We start from the raw sequence: 24,125 nt of genomic DNA, 5'->3' as shown, positions 1-24,125 counted from the left end.
CCCATGTTTTTCTGTTTGAAAGGATAAAAGATGCATTTTTCCACAGCTGATTTTAAACCCAGATCTCTCAGCATGGATTCACCGAGGGCAAGTCATGCCTGATGAACCTGATTGCCTTCTATGATGAGATGACTGGCTCTGTGGATGCGGGGAGACCAATGGATGTGATATACCTTGATTTTAGCAAGGTTTTTTATATGGTCTCCCATAACATTCTTGCAGGCAAGCTAAGGAAGTACGGGTTGGGTGAATGGACTACAAGGTGGATAGAAAACTGGCTGGAGCATCATGTACAGTGAACAATAAGCTGAATATAAGCCAGCAGTGTGCCCTTGTTGCCGAGAAGGCTAATGGTATACTGGACTGCTTTGGTAGATGTGTTGCCAGTAGGTCTGGAGAAGTGATTATTCTCCTCTATTCTGCACTGGTGAGGCCATCTGGAGTACTGTGTTCAGGTTTGCCCCCCCTGCCCCCACTACAGAAAGGATGTGGACATATTGGATAGAGTCCAGCAGAGGGTAACAAAAATGGTTCGGGGGTACGTGACTTATGAGGACAGGCTGAGAGAACTGGGCCTGTTTAGTCTGGAGAAGACAAGACTGAGTAGGGATTTAATAGCGGCCTTCAACTATCTAAAGCAGGGGTCAAAAGAGGATGGAGCTAGACTGTTCTCAGTGGTGGCAAGTGACAGAACAAGGAGCAATGGTCTCAAGTTGCAGCAAAGGAAATTTAGGTTAGATATTAGGAAGAATTTTCCTACTAGGAGGGTAGTAAAGGACTAGAACAGGTTATCCAGAGAGTTGGTGGAATCTCCATCCTTGGAGCTTTTAAAGACCCAGCTAGATAAAGTTTTCGTTGGGATGATCTAGTTGGAGATGGTCTTGCTTTGAGCAGGGCATTGGACTAGAGGTCCCTTCCAACCCTAATTTTATATGATTTTATGGTTATGAGACTTAAGCATATACTTAAAATAGAGACTGTGGCAAGCAATTTGATGAATCAGAAACAAAAACTATTTTTAAACTAAAGTGGAGCTAATATTTCACTTTTTATGTAAAACACTACAGCATGTAACTTGCTGTGAGTGACGCCGGACTTTTAAGTTAGCCTCTTCTCATCTTGTATAGCAGCTGCTTAAATACTAAAACCATCACTCAACCTACTGAAATACAGAGTTGATCTGAACAGAAAACAAATACCATTAAAGCAGAGAAAAGCAGCTTATGTGCTTTAAAAAATGGAAGCCTAAGTGTCCGTTTTCTGATGTGAGAATGCTGTCACCATCTTAAGGTGAGAGAACAGAACAGTTTTTAATAAACCTGAAAACCCAACAAACAATGGGCTCAGTGCTGCAACTCGAAGCACATCGTGCTGATAGGCTAAATTCAGGGATAAGATGACATTGTTCACTGCTTGTTTCAGAACCAACAAATAAAATAAAAAGTAAATAACTCAGTCACCAACTTAAGGAAAAAAGCCCTTCACCAATTTGGCAGTGTTACAGAATTCTCAGACAGCTGCAAACGTTACATCAAGAGAGCCCTATCAGCTCTACCCCACAGACGTTTATCAGGGGTCCTCAAACCTATTGCAGTAAAGCAGCATATTAAATAGTGGGATCTGTACCATGCCAGTACAGCCAGGTAATTTGGGCCTAAGAAGTAATCTTATGTATATGAATGATCACTCTGGGCTGGATCCATGAGAGAACCTGGGTATTGCAGAGCCTAACTTTATGGGCCTAACTTGTCAATGTTTCAGTAGTGGAATCCAGGACCGTGAGTTAGATGCCCAAGTTCCTGATACAGTGCAACATGGGGGGTGCCTTACAATAAAATTTAAAACAATCAATTTGTTTAGGATATAGCCACTGAGAATGAGCCACTAGGAAATAGTGAGTCCAGTGGTGTGTCTTAAATCCAGCCAAGTGGTTACAGCACCCCAGTTAGAATCAGGGGACTTGGATCATAGGATTATAGGAAAGTAGAGCTGGAAGGAACTTCATGAGGTTATCTAGTCCAGCTCAAGGAGGGATCATCTCTGACTAAAGCATCTCAGTCAAGAAGTGTCTGTACAACTTGTTTCTGAACATTTCCAGGGATGGACTTTCCACAACCTCTCTAGGTAACCTGTTCCATTACTAGACCACCCCCATTGTCAGAAACTTCCTCCTAGTCTCCCAACTATATTTCCTCTGTTGCAACTTGAGACCATTGCTCCTAGTTCTGCCTTCTACAGCTATAAAGAAACAACTGTCCCAAACCACTTCAGATGTCTTTCAGGTATTTGAAGACTGTTATCAAATCCCCCATCAATTTTCTCTTGTCCAGACTAAATAACTCATTTTTTCCAGCCTTTCCTCATACATCATGCTTTCCTGGGCATCTAATAATTTTTTCAGTCTGCTGGATTCTTTCTAATCTGTCCCCTTCTTTCTTGAAGTGTGGGGTCCAAAACTGGATACTTCAGATGAGGCCTCAACATTTCTGAATGGAGCAAGAGTTAAGTTTAATATTCTCAGCCTGTAGAAATTCAATCCCACATTTCCCACCCACTAGAGTGCCCACTTATCAGGCTATCCGCTGTTTTGAGGTAACTCAGTACTCTCCACCCTTCTTGTTCAAGGTATACCATCCTGAAAAAAATGAATTTATGATGCTTTGGGCCAGAGAGAACAGGCTAGTGACTGTGTTGCCAGGTGGTTAGGGCATTTAGGTGGAAGTGTGGGGAGGGGTCTTATTTTCTAGGTTCTGTCTCTAGCACTGTTTCTGTATTTTATCCAATGACTATTAAATGAATAATGCATAAGCAGTTGTTAGAACAGAGCAGTTCAGAACAAAGGCATTTCTCAACCAAGTGGCTAAAAAAACATTTTTACCTGCTTGTGAGCCCAGTGAATCTTGAATTCTCTTAATACTAATATAGCTCCAATAAGAGGGACAGAAAATACTCCTGCCCTAGAACAGCTTTGAGCCTGGTGGCTAGTCAGCAGTTGCAGCAGTCCCTCATGGTTGAGGATGACCAGTCCCACAGGTCAAGTAAAGGGTTGTAAATGAGTCTGTTGGGCTATGGACAGACATTACACTGGTTTAAGTTATCAGAAACTGGTTTAAACCTGTAACAGAACAGATGTTCAGTTCACATAAACCAGTTTGAAAATGGCTGAAACCAGTTTGAGATAATCCTGGTTGAATGTAGTATCAGACTTAACTGATTTGGGTCCAATTGTTTTATGTAACATCTGTCCCAGACCCCTTGCTGGTTTAAGTTAAACCAGACTCCCCCAGCATCCCAGCATGCTCTCTGGGCTGGGCAGGGCTCTCTGGCCACTCCCCTCTGCTCCCTGGCTGGAGCTCAGCAGAGACAATAGGTGTCTGCCTGGCTCCCTCTGCTTCCCGCCTCCCCTCCCCCACTCCCTGCTAAGCAGGGATTATTCCCGCCCCCTCTGCCTTACACAGACACCTCTCAGCATTAGCTAGCAGACCACATGCTAGCTACGGTCCATGCTGTGGCAGACAAAGGCAGAATCAACAGGTAACTGGTAATGTTCCTCTATTGTTTTCTTAATGGGGTAATAAACATTGAGTTACAGGTGATAAATACTGTGCTATCAATTCCCTGCTGGGCTGCTCAGGTGTGGGGGGGGACCCCTCCCTAATCAGAGCGTCCTGCTGGGGCCTGGCCACACCCCCTCAGCTCAGCACTGAAGAAGGGAAGGGAGGGCTGCTCTAGCACCCCCCAGCTTCTAGTCTGAGCCACTGCAGGCATGCGGCTGCATTTCGGGGATATCTTTGCAGTTGCAAACTGATTCAGCCTAACCAGGTTAGACTAACCTGCAAAGATTGAATCAATTCAGGATCAGGCTTTTTGAAAGTCTGTCCCTAGCCTTGATGGCTAAGAAGGCCAATTCTAGAGCCACAGATTCTCTGGCTAACACCTCAGATGGTGGTTAAAGGGAGGGTCAGACCACAGATTTCTCAGTGTTGTTTCCTTTCCTTCATTTTTTGTCATTTTTCTGCCTCCAGGGTGACATGGTTTTCCTCAAAGTAAGCTGTGCCTTCTCTCACAAGGTGTCACCATGTAGCTGTGTCCTGGGCTAGTTTTTCGCAGTTTGTGGTATAAATGCCACACTTCTTAATGCTAGCCTTGAGGGTGTCCTTAAAGCATTTTCTCTGGTCCCTATGTGTCCTTTGTTGATTTGCAAGTATAGCAGTTGTTTTGGTAAATGTACTTCAGACATGCATCCACAATGCCCTATCCACTGCAACTGATGTTAAATAATCAACACTTCCATACTGCTAGTGTTAGCATCAGTGAGCACACTGGAATTTGTGTGATGATCCTCCCACTTTTCAAGGATTTTCCAAAGGTAGCACTGGTGATGGTGTTCCAGGCTTTTCAGATGGTCCTTGTAGGTCACTCAAGCTTCACAGCCATAGAGAAGAGTTGGGATTACTACAGTCTTGTATAGTAGGAGTTTTGCTCAAGTCCTGATGTTGTGATCATTGAACACACCATCAATGATTCAGTCTTCCAAAGGCAAAGCTGGCACATTGGATCACTGATGCTGGCTTTGTTTGAGAGATGGCTGCCATGGTATGCAAAGTAATCACCATTCTCCAGCTCCTGTCCATTAATGAGGATCTTTGCCCAGGGGGAGAGTGGGGGGTTGATTGGCCCTGGAGCAGGCTGGTGAAGCACCTTTGTTTTTCCAGTGTTAAGTGTCAGTCCCCAGGTTGATAAAAGTGGTTAAGGTCATTTTTAGGTCCTTCTCAGTAGATGCAACAACAGCACAATCATCAGCATACTGAAGTTCTACAATCAAGGCTGAAATAACTTTGGTTTTGGCAAGGAGGTCGGAAAGATTGAAAAGGTTCCCATCCATCCTATACTCAATGCCGATGCCATGTGGCAGATGGTCATGGATGAGCATCTCGATGACCGCAAGTAAAATGGAAAACAAAACTGGTGCAATCATACAACCCTGCTTGACACCAGTTTGAATGGCAAAGGATTCCAAAATGGAGCTACTGCATAGTGCTTCAGGAATATAGATGTGAATTTGAATCCTATCAGGCAGAAGCAGAGTGTGAACTTAATATTTCACTTCATGAAGGAATGCTCTAACCATTGGGTTTTTTGATGAAGAGGAGTACAACTGTGGCTGAGTTTTTAAAGAATATATTCATATATTTAGTATAGAGCCCAATTCTACCAGATTGTTTGTGCTATCAGATCAAGCCCCTCAGGGAAATTATAGGGAGAAAAGTCTAATTTTTGGACTCCAGTTGAATTAGGTCCATGATTCTCAACCCAGGTGCTGCAGCACTCTGGGATGCCACATTCTTTGAAGGATACTTCAAGAAGCGAGGAGATAAGCACACGCCTGTTATCCCTAGCTTCCCCTCCTCGTTCTCCTTCCTCCTCCACTTACTGCCCTGTGCAAGAAGGTAAACACATACTCCATCCTTCTGCTTTTCCTCTCCCTTCCATCTGGCCCCTTGTAAGGAGGTAATAAAAATTGCTGTATTGTCTTATGTACAGCATGCCCCATGCTCTGTTTTTGAAAGGTCGAATGAAGTAGAAAATTCTTTGAAGTAACTGAGTAGGAGCAACTGAGGAACCTTTGTATTGTTCTGATCCCTGTGGGTGCAGACAGAAGTGCAGTTCCCAGCTGTAACACAGAACATTTTCAGCAAAGCCTTCTGAGTTATAGCATTACCATAGACCTAACAGAAGTTCACTGTTGGTTCCAGGGGGGAGGGGAATCTAGCTGAGGGCTGGGAGCTTGCAGCCAGATTCCCATAGCAAAGGTCACAGCTCTTTGCCAATGCCTGCTGTTTTCAGAATGGGAGGGGGAAATGCAGTGGATGGAGCTTATTCTTGGGGCTCCCCAGCTGGTGCTGAAGGGTGGAGTCAGTGAATTGGACCTGCCCCCCAGAAGAGCTGAATATCCCCCAGAATAAACTCCCTCTGTTCCCTTTTTCCCTCTCATTCTGAAAACAGTGGCAGGCTTGAACCAGCATGGACACAAGTTACAGAAGACGCTACATTTTGAAACGTCTTTATATGATACCTAATGCAATGAGGGGTCAGATTTTCACCCAGTCGGCCATTTTTAAGCTGTCTGCAGTCGTACACTTGTGTTTGGTTACAGCTATAGGCTGCTTTCTGTGTCCAGACTGGGCAAAAATTGTCACTTTTCTCTGTACCCTGTGAGTCTGTGCAGATTTTGCTTTCACTTTTGCCCAGTAAGTGGCAGAAACTGCTCTTGCCGTATTTCTCCCATATAATGCAACTTTCTGGGTTTTGGGTTGTTTTTTGTTTTTTTTTAAACGTGCTTGTTGTATACAAAAAAATACAGCAGTTTGTTTGTTTTTTTTAAATGGGGTGTCACTCAATCCATAAAAGTTATGGAAGGATGCCTGGAGTTCAAAAAAGGTTGAATACCACCAGACTAGGTGCTGAGTTGCTCAGCACTGACAAGATCGATGCAGTTCTGGGTATCTTCAGATGTGCAGTTCTAGCTACCTGGAGACTTTTTAAGTCAAGAACTGAGGCAACTCAGATGGGAGCCTGGAGGGAAGCAGGTGAGCAGGGTCTTCAGGACAGGCGCTTTGGACTTAGGCAACTAAATTCCACTTAAGCCACACATTTATATTCTTTTCTTTCCTTTCCTTTCCTTTGTGATGGTTGCCTTGCTTTCCTTAACGAATATAAGCAATAATGATCTGATTCATTCTAGCCATTTATTTCATAAGGAATTATGATATATGCAAACAAAAAATAAGAATAATACATATAGATCTTTAAGGGAAATTTTAATCTAGGTCAGTGTGGTGCCACAAGTAACAGTACCAAAGCCCCAGACTTCTTTGTAATGAATGCATTATATTTAGTGGAATCAGGTTCTTTAAATAGTAAAATCCCAAACTGCCAATGTGAACTAGGTGTATAGTGGGTCATTTGTTACTACTGCATGCACATTACTGTGTTATTGTAAGTGATGAGATGGTAATCAGATGGTAATGTAGTGCATTAGTCTCAGTATGATACCCATAGAAAGTCACCTGGTAATTGCAATCCAACATCTTGCTATACTTGGTGATAGTATTGTTCAGAAAATCCGCAAAGAATATGGTGTTTCCAGTGAATCTACTGAGATCATACTGTGAAATGATTAGAAAAACCTGATTGTCTAGTCTTTTCTTTTCATATCTTATAGAAAGATAGTTTTCTTAAACAGCTACAAAAGTATTTTTAACAGATTTATTTTTTTTTCCTTTTCTGGAGCTTAGTAGCCACATATAAGTATGAAAGAAATCAAAGGCTTTTTTGTGAGGAAGTTATTTCTCTGGAGCTTATCATTTTTTAGATAGTGGTTTCATTTCCAATCAAGACAGGTCTTCACAGATTATTGGATCAGTGTCAACATTTATATCCAATTAACACCTTAACATTAATACATTTAAAATTAATTAGTTTAAGGCCATTCTAATATAATAAAGGGCTTAGTCTGTCTGTCTGGATGTCTGTAACACTTTTGATCAAATGTGTATGCTCCCCCGAGAGGACTGGCAGCGATTGGCTGGGCAGGCTCCGCCTCCCCAGCCAGGGAGATGGAGGCAGAGGTGGAGAGAGCCGTTAGGGTTTAATATTTACTTGCTCCAGGATGCCTGTCAAAGCTGACAGGAGCTAGGGACAGTAGGACCCACAGGGAGCCCTCAGCAGGACTGAGTGATCCCAGCCCTGCCCACCCCCATCCATTCCCTGCTTCCTGCCCCAGCCCTGCTCCAGCACCACATGGCTCCCAGCTGCACCATCACTGGACCAGATGGCACAGAGCCACGCTGTTTTGGCGGGGGGGGGGGGGGGGGGGTTAGGGACAGTGTGTGTGGGTGGGGGTGCAGGCAGAGGCAGAGTGTGGTTGGGGCACAGTACGTGTGTGTGTGTATGTGTGTGTGTGTGTGTGTGTGTGTGTGTGTGTGTGTGTGTACAGGCGGGGTAGAGTGTAGGTGTATAGGTGTGGGTGTGTGCGCAGGCAGGGGCAGAGTGTGTGGGTGTGTGTGTTCATAGGCTGAGTCCCACATGCACGCCCCACCATAGACATGTACCCACACCCCCTTGCACTGCCATACACGCAGACCCCCACACCCACCCCCTCACACAGCTTAGCCACCCTCCCCCCACACACACATCCCGCTACAAACCCCGCACACCCACCCATATCCCACATATCCACACACACCCCTACACGCTTCCTCACCCCATATACCCACACACACCCATAGCCCCCCACAAACCTATACCCACCCTCCACAACATACAAGAATAAGACTTCATTTTAAGCTATTACGAGATCATCTCTATGTGCACTATACAAACACATGTAAAACTGGACAAAATTATGTTTTTAATTTAAATTAATTAATACTGTAGATGTTTCCTGTTTAGAATATAATTTGGTATTTTTCTGGTTCCAAGATGGCAAAACGCCGTGCTGAAAGGACTACTTCTGGGGACAAGGGGAGGGATGTCTGGTAAAGGTCAGGCTTTAGTGGGTGGAGCTTTTGGTTACAAGATGGCTACCAGGGAGTGGGGCACCTGTCAAGGGGCAGGGCTACCCATGCGGCCCTGGACAGCTTGCCAAAACTCGGTAAGCAGCCCTCTACCCAAAATAATTGCCCGCCCCTGGTTTACATGGCTGGCTCCGAAGGGTGAGTGGGGCTGGGTCATGTCAACACTCCCTGAAACACTCTGTCATTCATGATGGGCAATTGACTAGTGCTGTTATAAAATCCTGGATGTGTGTGCATGAATTTGAGATGTTTAGTTGTGTTTACTTTCCAGGCATTAAGTAGCAAATATATTCCTGATATACTTCCCCATATCAGCAAAGCCTTTCAAGTCATGAATCTCAAACCATGCTTTAGACACTGACTGTATTTTTACTGTAGATTTTTTTAAATCCCTTGATTGTTTAGAATGATAATTGAGTATTTTCACAGTTACTGATTATATTTTGGCCTGCCTTGTTGTAAGGATACATTTAGGCTTGGATATATCACACTTTAATAACTCTACAACCTAACAGTAGCTTAACTAGAAGGGGCAAACAGGCACCAGCCCCCAGCACTGGCTTGGAAGGGATGCCATTACAGGCCCCTCCACTAAGAGTCTTTGCCATGGTACGCACAGCCCTGCACAGCCCAGCCCAGCCATAGGAGCTGGGCGTGCACATTCCCATCTTGGGGGGGGGGGATGAGGTGCAAAGATGGCCTGCCACCCTGCCCCCTCCCGCCCCACCAGGCTTTGCCATGGAAGGCACAGGCAGGAAGAGATGGGGTGGGGGCCAAACAGAGCACTATAAGCAGCCCCCACCAGGGAGTCTGCACCACTTCCTAGTCCTCAGTGACAGCAGCCCAAGCCTGCACTCTTACAGCAGCTGCAGCCTGAGTGAGGAGCACTGGGGAGGTAGCACTGGGGAGGTAAGACCCTTCTTTCTCTCCCTCTGCCACCTTTCCCCTGCCCCGCCCCTCCCCAGTCTCCAGTGGTCAGCATAATTCCTGCCCCACTCCACCCCTCCTCTAGGCACATACACCTTGCTACATTTCTGCAACCTACATCAGTTTTGTATACCAATATAGGTTGCACTGGTGCCCAGGTCACAGAGAGGGCTGACTCTTTTTATGGCAACTGTGGCAGCAGGTGCTGTTACAGAATCTTGCCATTGGGTGGCAGGGGCTGGTAATACCATGTTTCCATTGAGCAAACACTATCTCAGGATAGGAATGTACATACAGCATTTAGTAATCCATCCTTATGCTGGCATGCTGGCCCTGAGTTTGGTATGCTGTTAAATACCAAATAAAAAAAATACTTTCAATAGAGACCATAACAACATGATAGTAAGTTTATCTATTGGGCAACATAAGGTATGTCTAGACACCAGATGGCTGTGTAGAACAGAGATAACTCGGCTAGATTTCAGCAAGTTTATGTAGATACTAGCAGCCATTCAGCTGTAAGGATATGTGCTAATTTACCCCAGTTTTGTATAAACTCTACTTCTAGGAACTACTTGATGAAACAGGACTGTACAAGTAAAGAAAGAAGTACAGCCCAAATATTATGCTGCCTTGAGTAGGGTTAGAGTGTTGTAATAACCATGATGGTCCAAGAAATATGTGTGGTGCCATGTGGCATGCAAAATATCTCGTTTCTAGTTAAACTAATCACTTAAGTTGCACTCTGGAGAATTCTGCCTGGGCACAGTCACTGTGTGCTTAATTTCAACTAACTGCATACCTATTTATTTTTCTCCCCAAGTGAAATCTTTTACTAACAATCCACATAACATATAATTGTTTTGATTTGATTCGATTTATTTATTATAGCCCCAGAAGTGTTCCAGGCTTTCATGGATGGAGGCCCAGGATACTCGTACCCTGTAGACTGGTGGTCACTGGGAATTACAGCATATGAATTACTCCGGGGTTGGGTAAGATTGTTGGTTTTGGCTTTATTTATCTATTTTGTTTACAGAACAACTATCTCATTTGTGTGGCTTTACTACTGAACTTCAGGTGAATGCAACCTGAGATCTGGGTTTGTAATGCAATCTTGATATTGGGGAAGCTTTCCCAGTTTTAAATTCTGCTTTGAATGGGTTTCATCTAGCTTCACACAATGTCATGACAGTTTGTAACAAATGATCTTGGATAGGAACCCTCACAGGCCTAGTCCAATGGCCTTTGATCATGGGACTGGTAAATGAAGGTTTTAAGACTGAATCCTTAATACTTAAATGTACTGACTTGGAAATAAGTGTGTTTTTTGAATATAAAAATGAAATACTATTTTTTATCATATTTTACACTCACTTGGTGAAACCTAGAAGAGGTAACAAAACATCTCAGGCCACTGAAATGTTTATTTGCTAGAACACTCATGTCTTGTTTAATCAACTGTGAGGATAAGCTTAATGAAAAATCTTCCTGGACATTTTGCAGAAGATAATGGAAAACTCCATTCCATTTTGGTTCCAAGGGACTTGAACAGGATAGTGTTAAATACTTACCCTTCCCCATGGAAAACAGTACTTTGAATACATATTCACATAGCTCTTGTTTTATGTCCATATTGATATTACTGTATTTACTCGAATCCAGTATGACTTCAAAATTAACATAACCCCCAATAATTAGATCCTATACATGGAAAATTATAAAATTGTTCTTATTTTCATGTTTAGAAGCTAATTAGCAGAAGGTCATCTTAAATTCGTGCCCCCCACCACTGCTATAGGGCAAGGGGCCAGACCCCTGCCCCATGTGCCTGTCCCACCAGTTCCTGCCCTGCAACTGTCTGCCCCTTGCCATGCCCCCCTTCCACCTGCTCTCCATGTCTGTGTCTGCCCCTGCTGCCTGCCCTCATACCTTGCCCCATTGCCTGTACCTGCCCCCACACTCCCTGCTCCACCACCCCCACTCCCCACTAAAGTCTGCCCCACTACTTTCTGCCCACCCTTCCTTAACCTCTTGATGTAGTTGTAGTCAGAAATAGTGAAGCCTCAACCCAGTCCAGCCAGGGGGAAGCAGCAACAGAGCAGATGTGACACCTGCAGGGAGGGAACAGAAAGTGGGGGTATAGGCTGCAAAGGAGAACAGGGGGCAGGAGAGACACAAGGTGGGGTAGCAGGCACAGGCATGGGGGACAAGGAGCAGAGGTGGGGAGGCTGGAGTTTCCTCCACCCACCTTGCAGTCTCCCCATGCCTCTACCCAACTGCAGGCCCCCTCCCCCACCAAATGGACCATTGCAGCCTAGGACAGGTGGTGGCTCAGCCCCAGGTTCAGCCTCAAACTCAGGGCCAAAGCCAGAACTGAGCTGCCACCTGCCCTGGGCCAGTACTATTTAGATTTAAGTAAATACAGTATATAGCATAAGGAGGCTGAAATAGAGGTCAAGTCTCTATAATGGTAAACAGGCTATAAACATGTAATATAAGTCAGGCTCTGACTTGAAGAACTAGTCTAATTATAGAAGATGGAAAATGTTTGGCAGAATCAAGGATTGTTATCCCCCTTCTATCAATGGGAAATTAAGGTTCACAGAGATGAAGTGTTTGATTCTGCAAGCACTTCAGCAAAATGTTCAACAGAAAACACTTTGACCCCAAAGCACAAAACATTTTGACCCTCTTAAGGACATGCTGAAAGATACAGTCTATGGGCTGGATCAGGCCCTGGAAGTTCTATCATCCAGCCTGTGGTGCTGCCCATGGGTCTTGGAATGGACCCATCTGCCACGTGCTGTATGCAGGACCAGTCTGGGATGGAAGCAGTATGCTGTATGCAATATGCAGAGCTGGTCCAGATCCATGCTGCATGTTGATGCGCATGCTAGACCGGCCCTGTGTTCTTGATCCACCATGCAGAGTTGGTCTGTGTGCCCATTCTGTCCCATGAACTGACCTTGAGCCATTCATCCAGCCAGTGGGTCAGGTGAGTTTGACACCCCTACTTTATGTGCATGAGTAGCACTACACACCTAGTTGTTTCAGCACTTGGTATTCAAGGTCATAGAGGAGATAAGTGGCAGAACCAGGAGCTGAATCGAGATCTCTTTCAGCGCTTCAGTATAAGATCTTCCTTCCTATCTGAATGATTTGTTGTTCAAAAATTTACCCCCACCATGAATCTACTATGAATGCTCTTACAGACCTAGAATTTAAAATTTAATTTGAATGAATAATTAGGGCCTGATTTTAAAAAATGGCTGACTTCTATAGTAATTAATTAGTAATTAGTAAATATAAGACCAGAAGGGACTATTAAGATTATCTGATATGATCCTTTGTTTAACAGGGGCAGTAATATTTCACTCAGTACTTATTGCATTGAGCCCAAGTTATACTGGTTATACCAGAGCATGTCTTTTAGAAAGACATCCAGTCTTAATTTAAGGATTTCAAGTGATGAAGAGCTGATGTCAGGTGTCTAGTTAACTATTTTACAGGAATAATATGTCAGGAAGTAGGGAAGACAGAAAAACCTTGACGGAACTATACCCTGTGAGAATATGTAGTTCCATCAAAGTTGAAATGCTTCATAAAATTGTTTTTATTTTGTCAGACTCATTTCAGAAAAAAACTGCAGGGAAATTGTCAAAAAAGAAGGCTAACCTGTTCCAGTTTGACATTTTCATGACAGAATACTTTTGATTTTTTAAAATCTATTTATGCCTTTTCATTTCATTTTGTATATGTTGTATTATGTTTCTATACCTTTTTAAAAGTCAAAACCAAAACAAAATCATTTTATTTTTAATTTACCTTCATGAATATCTTTTTTATTTCATTTTTCATTCTGATTTAGAATGAAGCTAGATATCGAAATGTTGAAATTCTTGTTAAATGGAAATTTTGTTCTCTGCACAGCCCCAGTTGTGGGGCAGTTAACTAGGATAATTTCAGCCTAGAATTAGTTGTGTTTGCAAAAAGGATGGTGCAATCTAAGAGTAATTATAAATCCAGTAATGGATCAAGTAGCTTCTCCCTCAGCATCCACTGTAGAGACCACTACTTTGACATATCAGGACCTGCTACTTTTGGGAAACCCTCTGTGTAGTTTCTCTGTCCTTGGCCCTAACCCCATGGCAGGTTAAGTGGTGTGGAAGACCTCTTGCTGTGTGATTAACCTCCTGTAAAATTACAAGAATAAACATTCTTTAGTCTTACATGTTTATTTAAGTTAATATCAGCATATTTAATTGTTAGATGAGCCAAGAGGTTGTTCTAAAGGCTTATTTTAGTGTTGTAGATTTATCTCAGAAAATTCTAAATAACATTTGTATAAAAAAGCCAGACAATACATCTGTGGTGCAAGAGACATATTAACAAGCTTTTTGGTTTTTTCATGGCATTGTTAAGGAGAGTCTCAACCTAGTTACAGTTTAAAGAACACTGGAAATATGGAAGGGAGAAGGGTCAGATGTCATGGGCATTATTAATTACAGATAAACTATATTTTCCCAGTTTAATTCAAATAGCAAGAACTGCCCTTATTCTGTGAAATCAGTGGATGGATTTGGTAGCATTGCACAAACAAAAGAAGATGGTTCTGGACATAATGGCAGAGCATGGTAAGTTGGAGTGATTATGCAACCACATTTGCAGCTTTCCATGAAAATTGCTGGTGAGATGCATCATACGGGGCACCTGTACATGGATGCCAAAGTTGCTTCAACACGCTGGAACTCAGAGCAGATGCTCCAGCAGCCTCCTGTGTCTTGCATATCAGAGTCCCTATGCTTAAAAATGGTGGCAGGGCGCTTGAACCAAAGCTCATCAAACAAGCTTTAGTTCAGGTGCCTCCACCACCATTTTTAAGCATGGGTTGTGCATACAGGAGATGAGGCGGCACTTTAATTAGAGCGGCTCTTAGAGGCACTTTAATTAAAGTGCCACCCCACTCCCCCTACCCCTGGAGCACATGTAAAAGTGCCCACAGTGTTTGAGCTGGGTTTCTCACAAAACCAAAGCCTTTTTACTTCAGCTTTACAAACAGGGGCAACTACCAGATGACAAGCACAGTTGGCAGCAAAGATATGGGCAGAGTCAAACAGCCTAGAGTAATGGCAGAACAGGTTATGGCTTATTCAGAGAAGCTAGATGCTGTCAAGTCAACAGGGTCATATGGGATATACTCTAGGGTACTAAAAGAATTAGCTGAGGTAATTTCTGAGCCATTAAGTATCTTCTTTCAGAAATCATGGAGGTTGGGAGAGGTCCCAAATGATTCAACATGGCGTTCACACTGCTCATCTTTAAAAAAGGGAAGAAGGAGGATATGGGGAATTGCCACACCAATCAGTCTAACCTCAATACCTGGAAAGATAATGGAGCAGGTCCTCAAGGAATCGATTGTGAAGCACTTAAAGGAAAACAACGTGATCAGGAACAGCCAGCATGGATTCACCAAGAGCAAGTCATGCCTGGCCAATCTGATTTCCTTCTATGATTTTCCCTCTAACAGTCTCTGTGGTTGATGGGAGAGCAGTGGTTGTAATACACCTTTACCTGAGCAAGGCTTTTGATGCTGTCTTCCATGGCATTCTCATGAACAAACTAGGGAAACACAAACTAAATTAAAGTACCATAAGGTAGAGACAAAACTGATAGGGTCATCATGCTCAATGAGCAGTTATCAATGGTTCCATGTCTAGTTGGGAGGAAGTATCAAGTGGTGCTCCTCAGAAGTCTGTCCTAGCTCCAGCATTGTTTAATATCCTCATTAATGATTTGATCAGTGGGATTGAATGCGTGCTTAGCAAATTTGTTTATGATACCAAGTTGAGAGGAGTTGCAGACAATATGGAGGGTAGGGCTAGGATCCAGAATGACCAGGACAAGATGGAGAAATTTAGGTTGGAGCAGACTACCTAGTTGTGGAATCACCGTCCTTGGAAATTTTCAATATCTGAACAGACACTTGCCAAGGATGGTTTAATCAGGAATGCTTTGAGCAGGAGGCTGGACTACATGACCTCATGAGATCACTTATGCCACTGTTTTTTTTATGATCCTATAATGCTATAGAAGTGAGGACTTTACTCCTTGCTGCTTCTTCCCATATCCATAGGGGATTTCTTAGCTTTTGATGCATCCTGTCTCTGTTGTCTTGGTAAACACCAGTAGCTGTTGACCATGACACTATGATACAAGCAGAATGCAGGGTAGATTTGCACCTTATAGACTCAGAGATGTAGAATCCGAGAGGTATAGCATAGGCTTTTGCAAACCTGAGTTCACCTGTGAAAGGATATACACAGAACAGTTTATCTCTCTACTATGACACAGAACACTGAACCGCTATTATCTCCCTCGAAACAGATACGTGTTCACTGGCAGCAGATCTCATGCATTCTTGCCCTCATTCAGTTGCACAGAAACCAGCACACATCCTGTTCTCAGTTGATCACTGAGCAACTCATTCTTTTCCAAACAGTAATTTTTTATACAGCATGAAGGGGTCTGTGAGCTTTTGTACATGCTTCCAGCAAATCTGAAAATGCCTTCTGGTAGCCTTTTGAAGTGTGTAGGGGACTGGCTACTGTGGTTTTTGGTTTGTCTGATGACATAATAGGATTTAAAAAATATTTTTCTTCTAAACATGCCTCCTCTCCCTCTGTCTTGTGCTTTTTCCTGTACTTACTCTGTGTAGGTAGGTTTACACTTTTTTTTGCAAATGTAGGAAAGCTTTTTTGCACAAACAACTACTTTGATACTTAAGTCTATTTTATAGCCATCTGGCATTCAGCTAATACACCACACCATGGCATTTACCATAAATTTGCTTCTCATATTTCTTCTAACTAAAATTGAAAAAAGCATATTTAACAAAAGAAAGCCAAAGAAAAAGGTAGAACGTGGAACAGTACAGGAAGCTTTCAGAGCATCAGGACTGTGCTTTTGGAGGAGATTGTGGCTTTTCTTTCATTATCGTTGTAAAATTCCACCCATTAATATATTTAAAGAATGTTATTAAAGTTGCAAAATCCAGCTTTCAAAAGTTAAAAAATGCTTGAATAAATATTACCTTTTTAACTGTAAACCAGCCTCTTTGGATATGTAAATATATAATAGTCTTTAATTACAGGTTAAATTGTTATTTGTATAAAAAGTCCTAGGTTTCCCAAAAAAGTAAGCTGTGAAATCACAGAGGGACCCATACAGGGTTCTAGCAATAGGGTTTGAACTTTCAGATCTACCATATAGACCTCTGCCACTTTTACTAATGCAATAACTGATAGCAAGAGTCAATTGTTCTCCAATATACCATCACTAGTTCTCTCTTCACCCCTGTCCTTTGGACTCTCCTGCCTACCTATCTTCCTTGTCTCAACAGCCTCCCAGTCCCAGCCTTCCTCCCTGTGCTGCTTATCCTTTCTGATGTCATCATTTCCCTAGTCTGTCCTAGTCTATTTGTCCAGCCAGTAGTGTGTCTCCTGTCCCCACACCCTGGCTTGCCAGTTTTATCTACTTCCTACTTCATCTGCTTCCCCTTCCCCATTTGTTCTTAATTACATTTTCTATAGACACAGACCTGGTGTCCCTCTAAGTCCTCATCCATTGTACCCACACACCTACTAACTCCGATTTCCCTTCTCATATTTTTCTTCCCAGTCACCTAGTCCCCGTCCCTTTGCCTAGGAAGTCCCAGTCCCCTCTCAAGCCAGTTATCTGTGCTGGACTCCTCCATAAGATCCCTTTCCCCAATCTATTTATAAATAAATATTTACATTTTCATTTACATTTATATTTATATTTTTATAAATAAATAAAATATTACCCACACATAGGTATGACTTTTATCCCCTTTGAATTGAAATTAAATAGCATATTCCTTCATGTTGCATGAGCCCATTGGTGAAGGTCACTGAACTCCCAGAGAGAGACTCCTTCAGTCCAGATGTCCAGAAGCACCCAAAAGCTGCAGGTGTAGGGAAGGTCCTACATAGTCCAGGACTGGACTCTGCCCAGTACAGATAGATTACTTGGGGAAAGTAGTTGCTAAAATCAAAGAAGTCTTTCAGGAGCATGTACTAAATGCTGTTTTTGGAGGCTTATGACTTGTCCAAATTTGAGCAATTTTCACAGAAATAGCTAAAACCCACATCCTTAACATAAGGATCACCTCTCTGCCATATATTCCTATGAAAATAAGTCCTACCTGTTCTTGAACTTAAAAACAGTCCCTGCTTCAGAGCGTGGAGACATTGAAGCTGTTTGAAGGAAAAAAAACACCAAATGTTTTTAATATGATCCAATCAATACATTTTTCCCTAGCCTATTCCTCAAAAATTACTGAGTACTTCTGACCAAAATTTTACCCTGCATGGGAAGTTTCAACCTAAAATGCTAAAGTCTAGCAGTTATAAGCAACTGAATAAGGAGCCTCATAATGGAAAGTGTCAGAAAACTCTCATTACAGATAGTTCCTCTATTATTAGTAGTAGTAGTAGCAGTATTGTTATATACTACTACTAATTATTATAATAATGGATGCAGTAACACTTTATAACATTCCCCTGTTCATTAGAAGTTCCCAGAAAAAGAACACTACACAACGGTGGAGGTAGATCTGGAACCCCAGCCCTAAGCACAAGGAGCTGTTGTCACTTACAGCTCAATAACTGAATTGCTTATCATTGAATAATTCCATAGAATACATTGGTATCTTTTTGCCAAGCCCTGGATGCTCTTCCAAGAATGATTTTCTCTGAAACAAGGCTGGAACTAAGGTTGAATTTCAAAACCATGTTAAAATTGAAGCATTGCCATCTGTCTGCCAAAAAAAATCTACCAGGTATATTGTCCTGTTGAGTAGTGTTTTTTGCCTGTTCAGCATCCAGAGTGATCTGGCAGACTGGACCATGAGGCCATGTCTAGTCTAGGAAAAAGGTGTATATTTTCTAAATTATAAACACCTTGGTATAAGGCAGAGGAGAAGAAATAGTAGAGGTGAGGAATGTGGTCAACAGGTGTTTTATTGTAGATTAAAACATTAGCATCAACGCCCCACCCGTCCTGCCTGTGGCCTCTAAAGCAGTTTTCTTTGTAGAAAAAACTTGTTTGAAAAGGGCTACAAGCTCAGGCAGCAGCCAGCAAGTCCATTGCGCTTGTCTGGTCCCATAATATTCAGCTCAGCCTCAAGAATGTATATGAGCTAATTCCACTGGGTCCTAGGAATTGCCACTGGACCCTTTTTCCATTTAGCCCTGTGTCCTCTCTCCGGCAGTAGCTAGCACCAAATCTTTCAAAGGACGCTGTGAAGAACCACTGCTTTTCTTAGGTTGGGCAGTACAAAGTGTATGGGGAAATGTGGAAGCAAGGGAGATCAGAAAGCAAAGGAAAGAGGAATAACCTAAGAGTGGAAATTAAAAAAAAAAAAAAAAAGAGTAAAACAATGGAATGTGCTTTTGTGAGACCAAATAGTTTGTCAATTAGACCATTTTCTAGCCTTGCCTTGTCTTTTCTAGTAGCTAATGTACAAAACGTTCTGCCAGAATTCAGGGGAAGTTAAGTAAAAATAAATTGCTTTTTGTTTGTGCTGACTTTTTGTTCTTGTTTGCCTCTAACTTCATCAAAAGGAGCTAACCTTATAGACAGAGATGGTGTGAAAGTATCATAGCTGTTTTTTTGTGCTGTAAATGTAGAAGACCAGCCAGCCAAAATGCTGTGTTATTAGAAGCACAGCTTCCATAGCAGTTTGGAATTTGTATTAGACTGAGCAGAGCTCCCTCTTAAAGCATCTATAGCCTACAATGATAGTCCAGCCATTTCATACACCACAGCAGGGACATTTAGATACCTAACCAGTTGCTGATAAAAGGACTGCCAAAAAAGAAAATAAATTGGATACCTTTGCAAAAGATTCATACCTCCCTACACAAACACCACTCAGGAAATTAAATCTGCACCATAATAAGCAAGGTACACATCTGTCTAATGCTACACTCCAATGATTTCCAGGTAGGCTAAATTTTAAATGTTATACTATACCTACAGCTTATAGAGCAAGATAACAGTTACCTGGCCCTATCAAGATTGGATGGAATGGTAGCTGGAGCAAGTGTAATATACTTTCTGAAACTGGCAAAAAGCAATTTTCACAGGTGTAAAAGTTGTGTCCACAATGGGGATAGTGTGCAAGTGGGCATGACTAATGCTGAACCAAACATGTTGTTTTCTCGGTCTTTTTTCTTGTTTTGGCCACTGGCTTTCAGCGTGAGCCCTATGGTATAAATAAGATGTCCAAAGCATATTGAGATCCTTGGCAAAACATGATATAAAAATTCAGAAATATATTTATCACGTTTTCCCCTTATCCCAAAATGTTCTTTCCACTCCCATCCTGCAGTGCTGGTACAAGTTAGGCTTATCTCCATCTTGGAGAACATCTTTTTGCCCAGCAGAGCTGAGAAAACACATTAAGGTACTCCACTGTTATTCTGAATTCACAGAATATCCATGGGGATATATGTGAGGATCCAAAAATAAATAAACAAATAAATAAAAAGTATCCTGGAACTATAAAAAATATATATTTAATTTAAACTAAAATGCAATTTTTCCAGATTTTATTCTGTTACTGGCCCTTTTTCTAAATCAATTTAGCATCTAAGTGGCCTATATGAAGACTTGCGATAATACAGTGTCATTCATTTCCTTTATAGTTGGTTAATAAATAGAAATATTTCATAAATACAATTTTATAACAAAATACATAACTGAAATCAAACACTGATTCAGTTCTCATGCAACTCAATGGGAGTCTGTCTATTGTCTTCAATGAGCATTGGAATGTGCTCTAAGTAATGCTGTCCACTGAGTATGAATTAGGATGCATGAGTTCACATCTATTCTGGTGGCATTTGATTATAGATTTCACAGCCATCATACCAACCATGAGTGAGTTTACCTGTAATTCAGACTCTGAACTATCTTGTTCTTCCAGAACAATGGATTTATCACTCTGTCAGTCTTGATTAATAAATATACAGTAGTAAGGTTTTTTTTTAAAGATCAGTCCAGTTACAGATCTGAATAAAAATGAGTTTAAAAGAGAGCAGAGATTCCAACAGTTATAGTATGTGAGCCTGCATATGTCAAAATACTGCTGAAACACATAGGTGAATGCAGTGTGCTATAAAGAACATTTTAATTCACAACCATTACACACACACTTCATGAATAAAGTACCATAGAAGTTGAGTTTTCTCCTATCCTGTTAAGGCAACACCTTGACTATAGGAATTAAAGTGAAGGATTGCAATCCTTTCAGAAGTATGTAGAGCTCTATAATGATCTGTGCAGTTTGGTTAAAGGCTTGGTAGGAAGGTAGAGGATCTAGGTTTTGGGTTTTTTTGACACCATTGCATATTTCTTAAATGACCTTTGAAAAATCATGTTCAGAGTAGTGTATTGGACACCTAAATGAGACCTGATGCCTAACTCAGTCAAACTGAATTGCCCTCCTGAGGTAAGTACAGGCAGTCCAAAAGCCTGAGGATGAATCAATTCAATCTTCGCAGGTTAGACTAAGCTGCATAGATTGAACCAATAAGCAAGTGAACAGATATTTATTTTTGATTCCAGAAATGCATCTGCATGCATGAAGTGGCCCAGGCCAGAAGCTGCAGGGCACTAGAGCGGGTTTGCAGGGGAAGTGCAAAGCATCCTGGGTTGCTGGGAGCTGGGAGTTAACTTGAATCTGGAGGGGGTCTGGGTCAGAAGTTCAATACACTGATTTAAACTAAATCTGTTAAGTCTGTTACTACATCCATCCAGGTTTACCTTAAACCAGTTTCGGACACTTTGAAAGTGGTTTATGTGCACTGAACTTCTGTTGTGTTACAGATTTGAACCAGTTTCTGATAACTTATACCAGTTTATGTGTAATTTCTGTCCCTAGCCCTTGGGCATACGGCCTAATACTTAAGCATTTAGTTGATTAAATTTAGGCCCTTACAAAACCAATTTGAATTCAGGCCTCAGTTTCTCTAGGCACGTCCACATGAGACACTACAATGCTGTAGCAATGCACTACGGTAACATAGCATTGACGGGCACAAACTGTGACACCACAGCTACATCACTGTAGCAAAACACTCCCTCGCTATAGTCCATCGCTACAGTGACATAGTGCCTAAAAATAACCATACGCCACCTTCACAGCGCAGTAGGGGCACGTGTAGACACACAATCTGTCTCTTGGTTCCTTACCTGTTAAATGAGGATGATGAAACTTACTCCTCTCACCCTTTGTCTGTTGAATTGTAAGTGCCTGGGACAAGAACTTTCTATTATTATTTGTAGGCACAGTTTCTAGCACAACAGGGCCCTTATAGTTGCAATAAAAAATATACTTTTGCAATGGAAATAAATAAACCATAAACTTATCACATAAATGGCTCCAGGAGCAAAAATAATCATAAATCTAATTAGATTTTACCTTGAAAGCTTTCATGCAGCTATGAGTATTCTATCAAAAAAAAAAAACTCTTTAGAAAAGTAAAAACTATTTAAAGTAAAGTAAACTAGTTAAATTATTTACTGTAAAGCTGTTATAGTCTAGCATGTTTAGAGATATACTGATGTTTCCCAAATAAATCACACTAAGTACAGAAAGGATGTGATATGCTACACTTTAACGTTTCTGTCTGATTTTAGATTGATGTTATTTTAACTTTATCACAGAGGCCGTATGAAATTCATTCCACCACCCCAATTGATGAGATTCTCAACATGTTCAAGATAGAAAGAGTTCATTACTCATCTACATGGTGTAAGGGCATGATAGCACTACTTAAAAAGGTAAGAAAGTACAAACAACTCTGATCTCCGTGAAATCAAGAAAACATAAACCAGGCAAGACAGACCTCTGATAAACAGCACGTTTTTTAAATGTCATGCCTATAGAAGAAGGTCCCTTTTTCTCTCTGCTGAAATTGCCAGTAGAATTGTCTGGAAACTTTAGAGACTTTTTCTGTCAGCAATGATGCTATTGTGACAATGGCAAAGGCTCTTGAGCTGCTTCATTGTAAATGATGGGAAGCTGCAGCATTACTCAAAGCCCCAGTACCTGTAATCAACTTTCACACCAGCAGCCTGGAAATCATCATTTGCTATGTGCTGCTAAATTCAGGATTTGGGTGGGAAGTGGTTTGAGTAGAAGATTTTAAATGTATTTTTTCTAAATGTAAATAAATGTGTTCTGGGAACAGTGGAGTTACTGATTTGGTTTTCATAGCATAGTAGTCTTTAATTTATGGAATAATTCATAACAGTTCATTTTCATTGGTATCAGAGTGCTCACTGTACTAATATACAGGAAGTAGCTAAACAGATAAATGAAAGGTGCCTGGTGGCTCCAGACTGTAATGATGCTTTGTCTTTTTTTCATCATTTGGACTTTCATGCACAAGTAAATGGACTATCACTACTCACTCATTTTCTTTTATAAATGTAACAGCCCTCAAATGATAGTTATATTACTTTAACATCTTGTAAGCTGTTTGTTTGTTTTTTAAATACTTGGTCTACTAAAAGGTGTTACAAGATTCTCTAAGATCTTTCTAATTTGGAATGTCATTATCCTTGTTAGCAAGATATATTTCTCTTCTTCATGACAAACGGTATCCGAGAAACTGCGTGGTTTTGATTGCAGCTCCTCACTAAGGATCCAGAATGTCGTCTCTCAAGTCTTGCAGATGTCCAGAGCTCTCCATACCTAGCTGATATGAACTGGGATGCTGTTCTAGAGAAATCCGTGACCCCAGGCTTTGTTCCTAATGTGAGTCCGTATTCTAACTGAACAACATTTTCAGCTTCCTATCCAATTATCACTGCCATGTTAATCACTTAGATCAGGGGTTCCCATAGGTGTATCCCAGAAGCCACTTGCTAGCCATGAAGCATTTGTGTGTGGCCCACAAAGAGGGGTTTTAATGGTGGCTTTCCACAACAGAACCAGCTGATCAGGGAGCCTGTAACCAGTGGCTGTTCAGTAGTAACTGGCTGACAGTTTTTACTCTTTTTTTTAGCATCAGCCCTGTTATCTAACAATACCCTGTTATTGTTAAGGGTAACAGATGTCTTTAGCAATAAGCCAGAAGGGAATGTCAATCCTCCATCCTGGCTCCTCCTAGTGGATACCAAAGTACTGAATGTTGTGGTGGACACTCAGTTCCATGAGCTGCCCTGACATGTTTTATTGGAAAGAAAAGGCAGCTGCCTAAGTCTTAATTCAAACCTAAATTAAGCAATGATGCCAGATTCTCCATATATAAGGAATATTATGTTTGACCTCTTGCACATGGAAGTATTGCATTACATATTCATTTTGTCATGCAGCTCCCAGAGTGATAACCAGTCATTAGGTGGCCCTCCATGGACAAAACTTTGGGAACTCCTGGTTTAGATATTTGCATTTATTTCTCTAAGAATGTCTCAGTGCTTTGCTCCTGATATGCTAGCTTTACTCTGTCACAATAAAGTAAAATATGGCCAACTGCATTAGAATAAAACAAAATCTAATTAAACTTCAGTGTAGTAACCAGA

At 41.6% G+C, this 24,125-nt stretch overlaps 1 protein-coding gene across 2 annotated transcripts in view; it reads left to right on the top strand.

Annotated features, from left to right (window-relative positions):
• The window catches only part of STK32B (serine/threonine kinase 32B), a 325,870-nt gene that overhangs the window by 252,679 nt on the left and 49,066 nt on the right, over positions 1-24,125 (top strand). For both annotated transcript variants that reach the window (XM_019479571.2, XM_019479582.2), the window contains exons 7-9: positions 10,398-10,501; positions 22,263-22,379; positions 23,233-23,358. In XM_019479571.2, coding sequence (XP_019335116.1) covers positions 10,398-10,501; positions 22,263-22,379; positions 23,233-23,358 — 347 coding nt within the window. The remainder of the gene's footprint in view (positions 1-10,397; positions 10,502-22,262; positions 22,380-23,232; positions 23,359-24,125) is intronic.

The sequence above is a fragment of the Alligator mississippiensis genome, chromosome 2, assembly GCF_030867095.1.
Source record: "Alligator mississippiensis isolate rAllMis1 chromosome 2, rAllMis1, whole genome shotgun sequence".
NCBI lineage: Eukaryota > Metazoa > Chordata > Crocodylia > Alligatoridae > Alligator > Alligator mississippiensis.
Note: the sequence above shows the minus strand (reverse complement) of the source record. Positions and strands in the feature narration are given on the sequence as shown.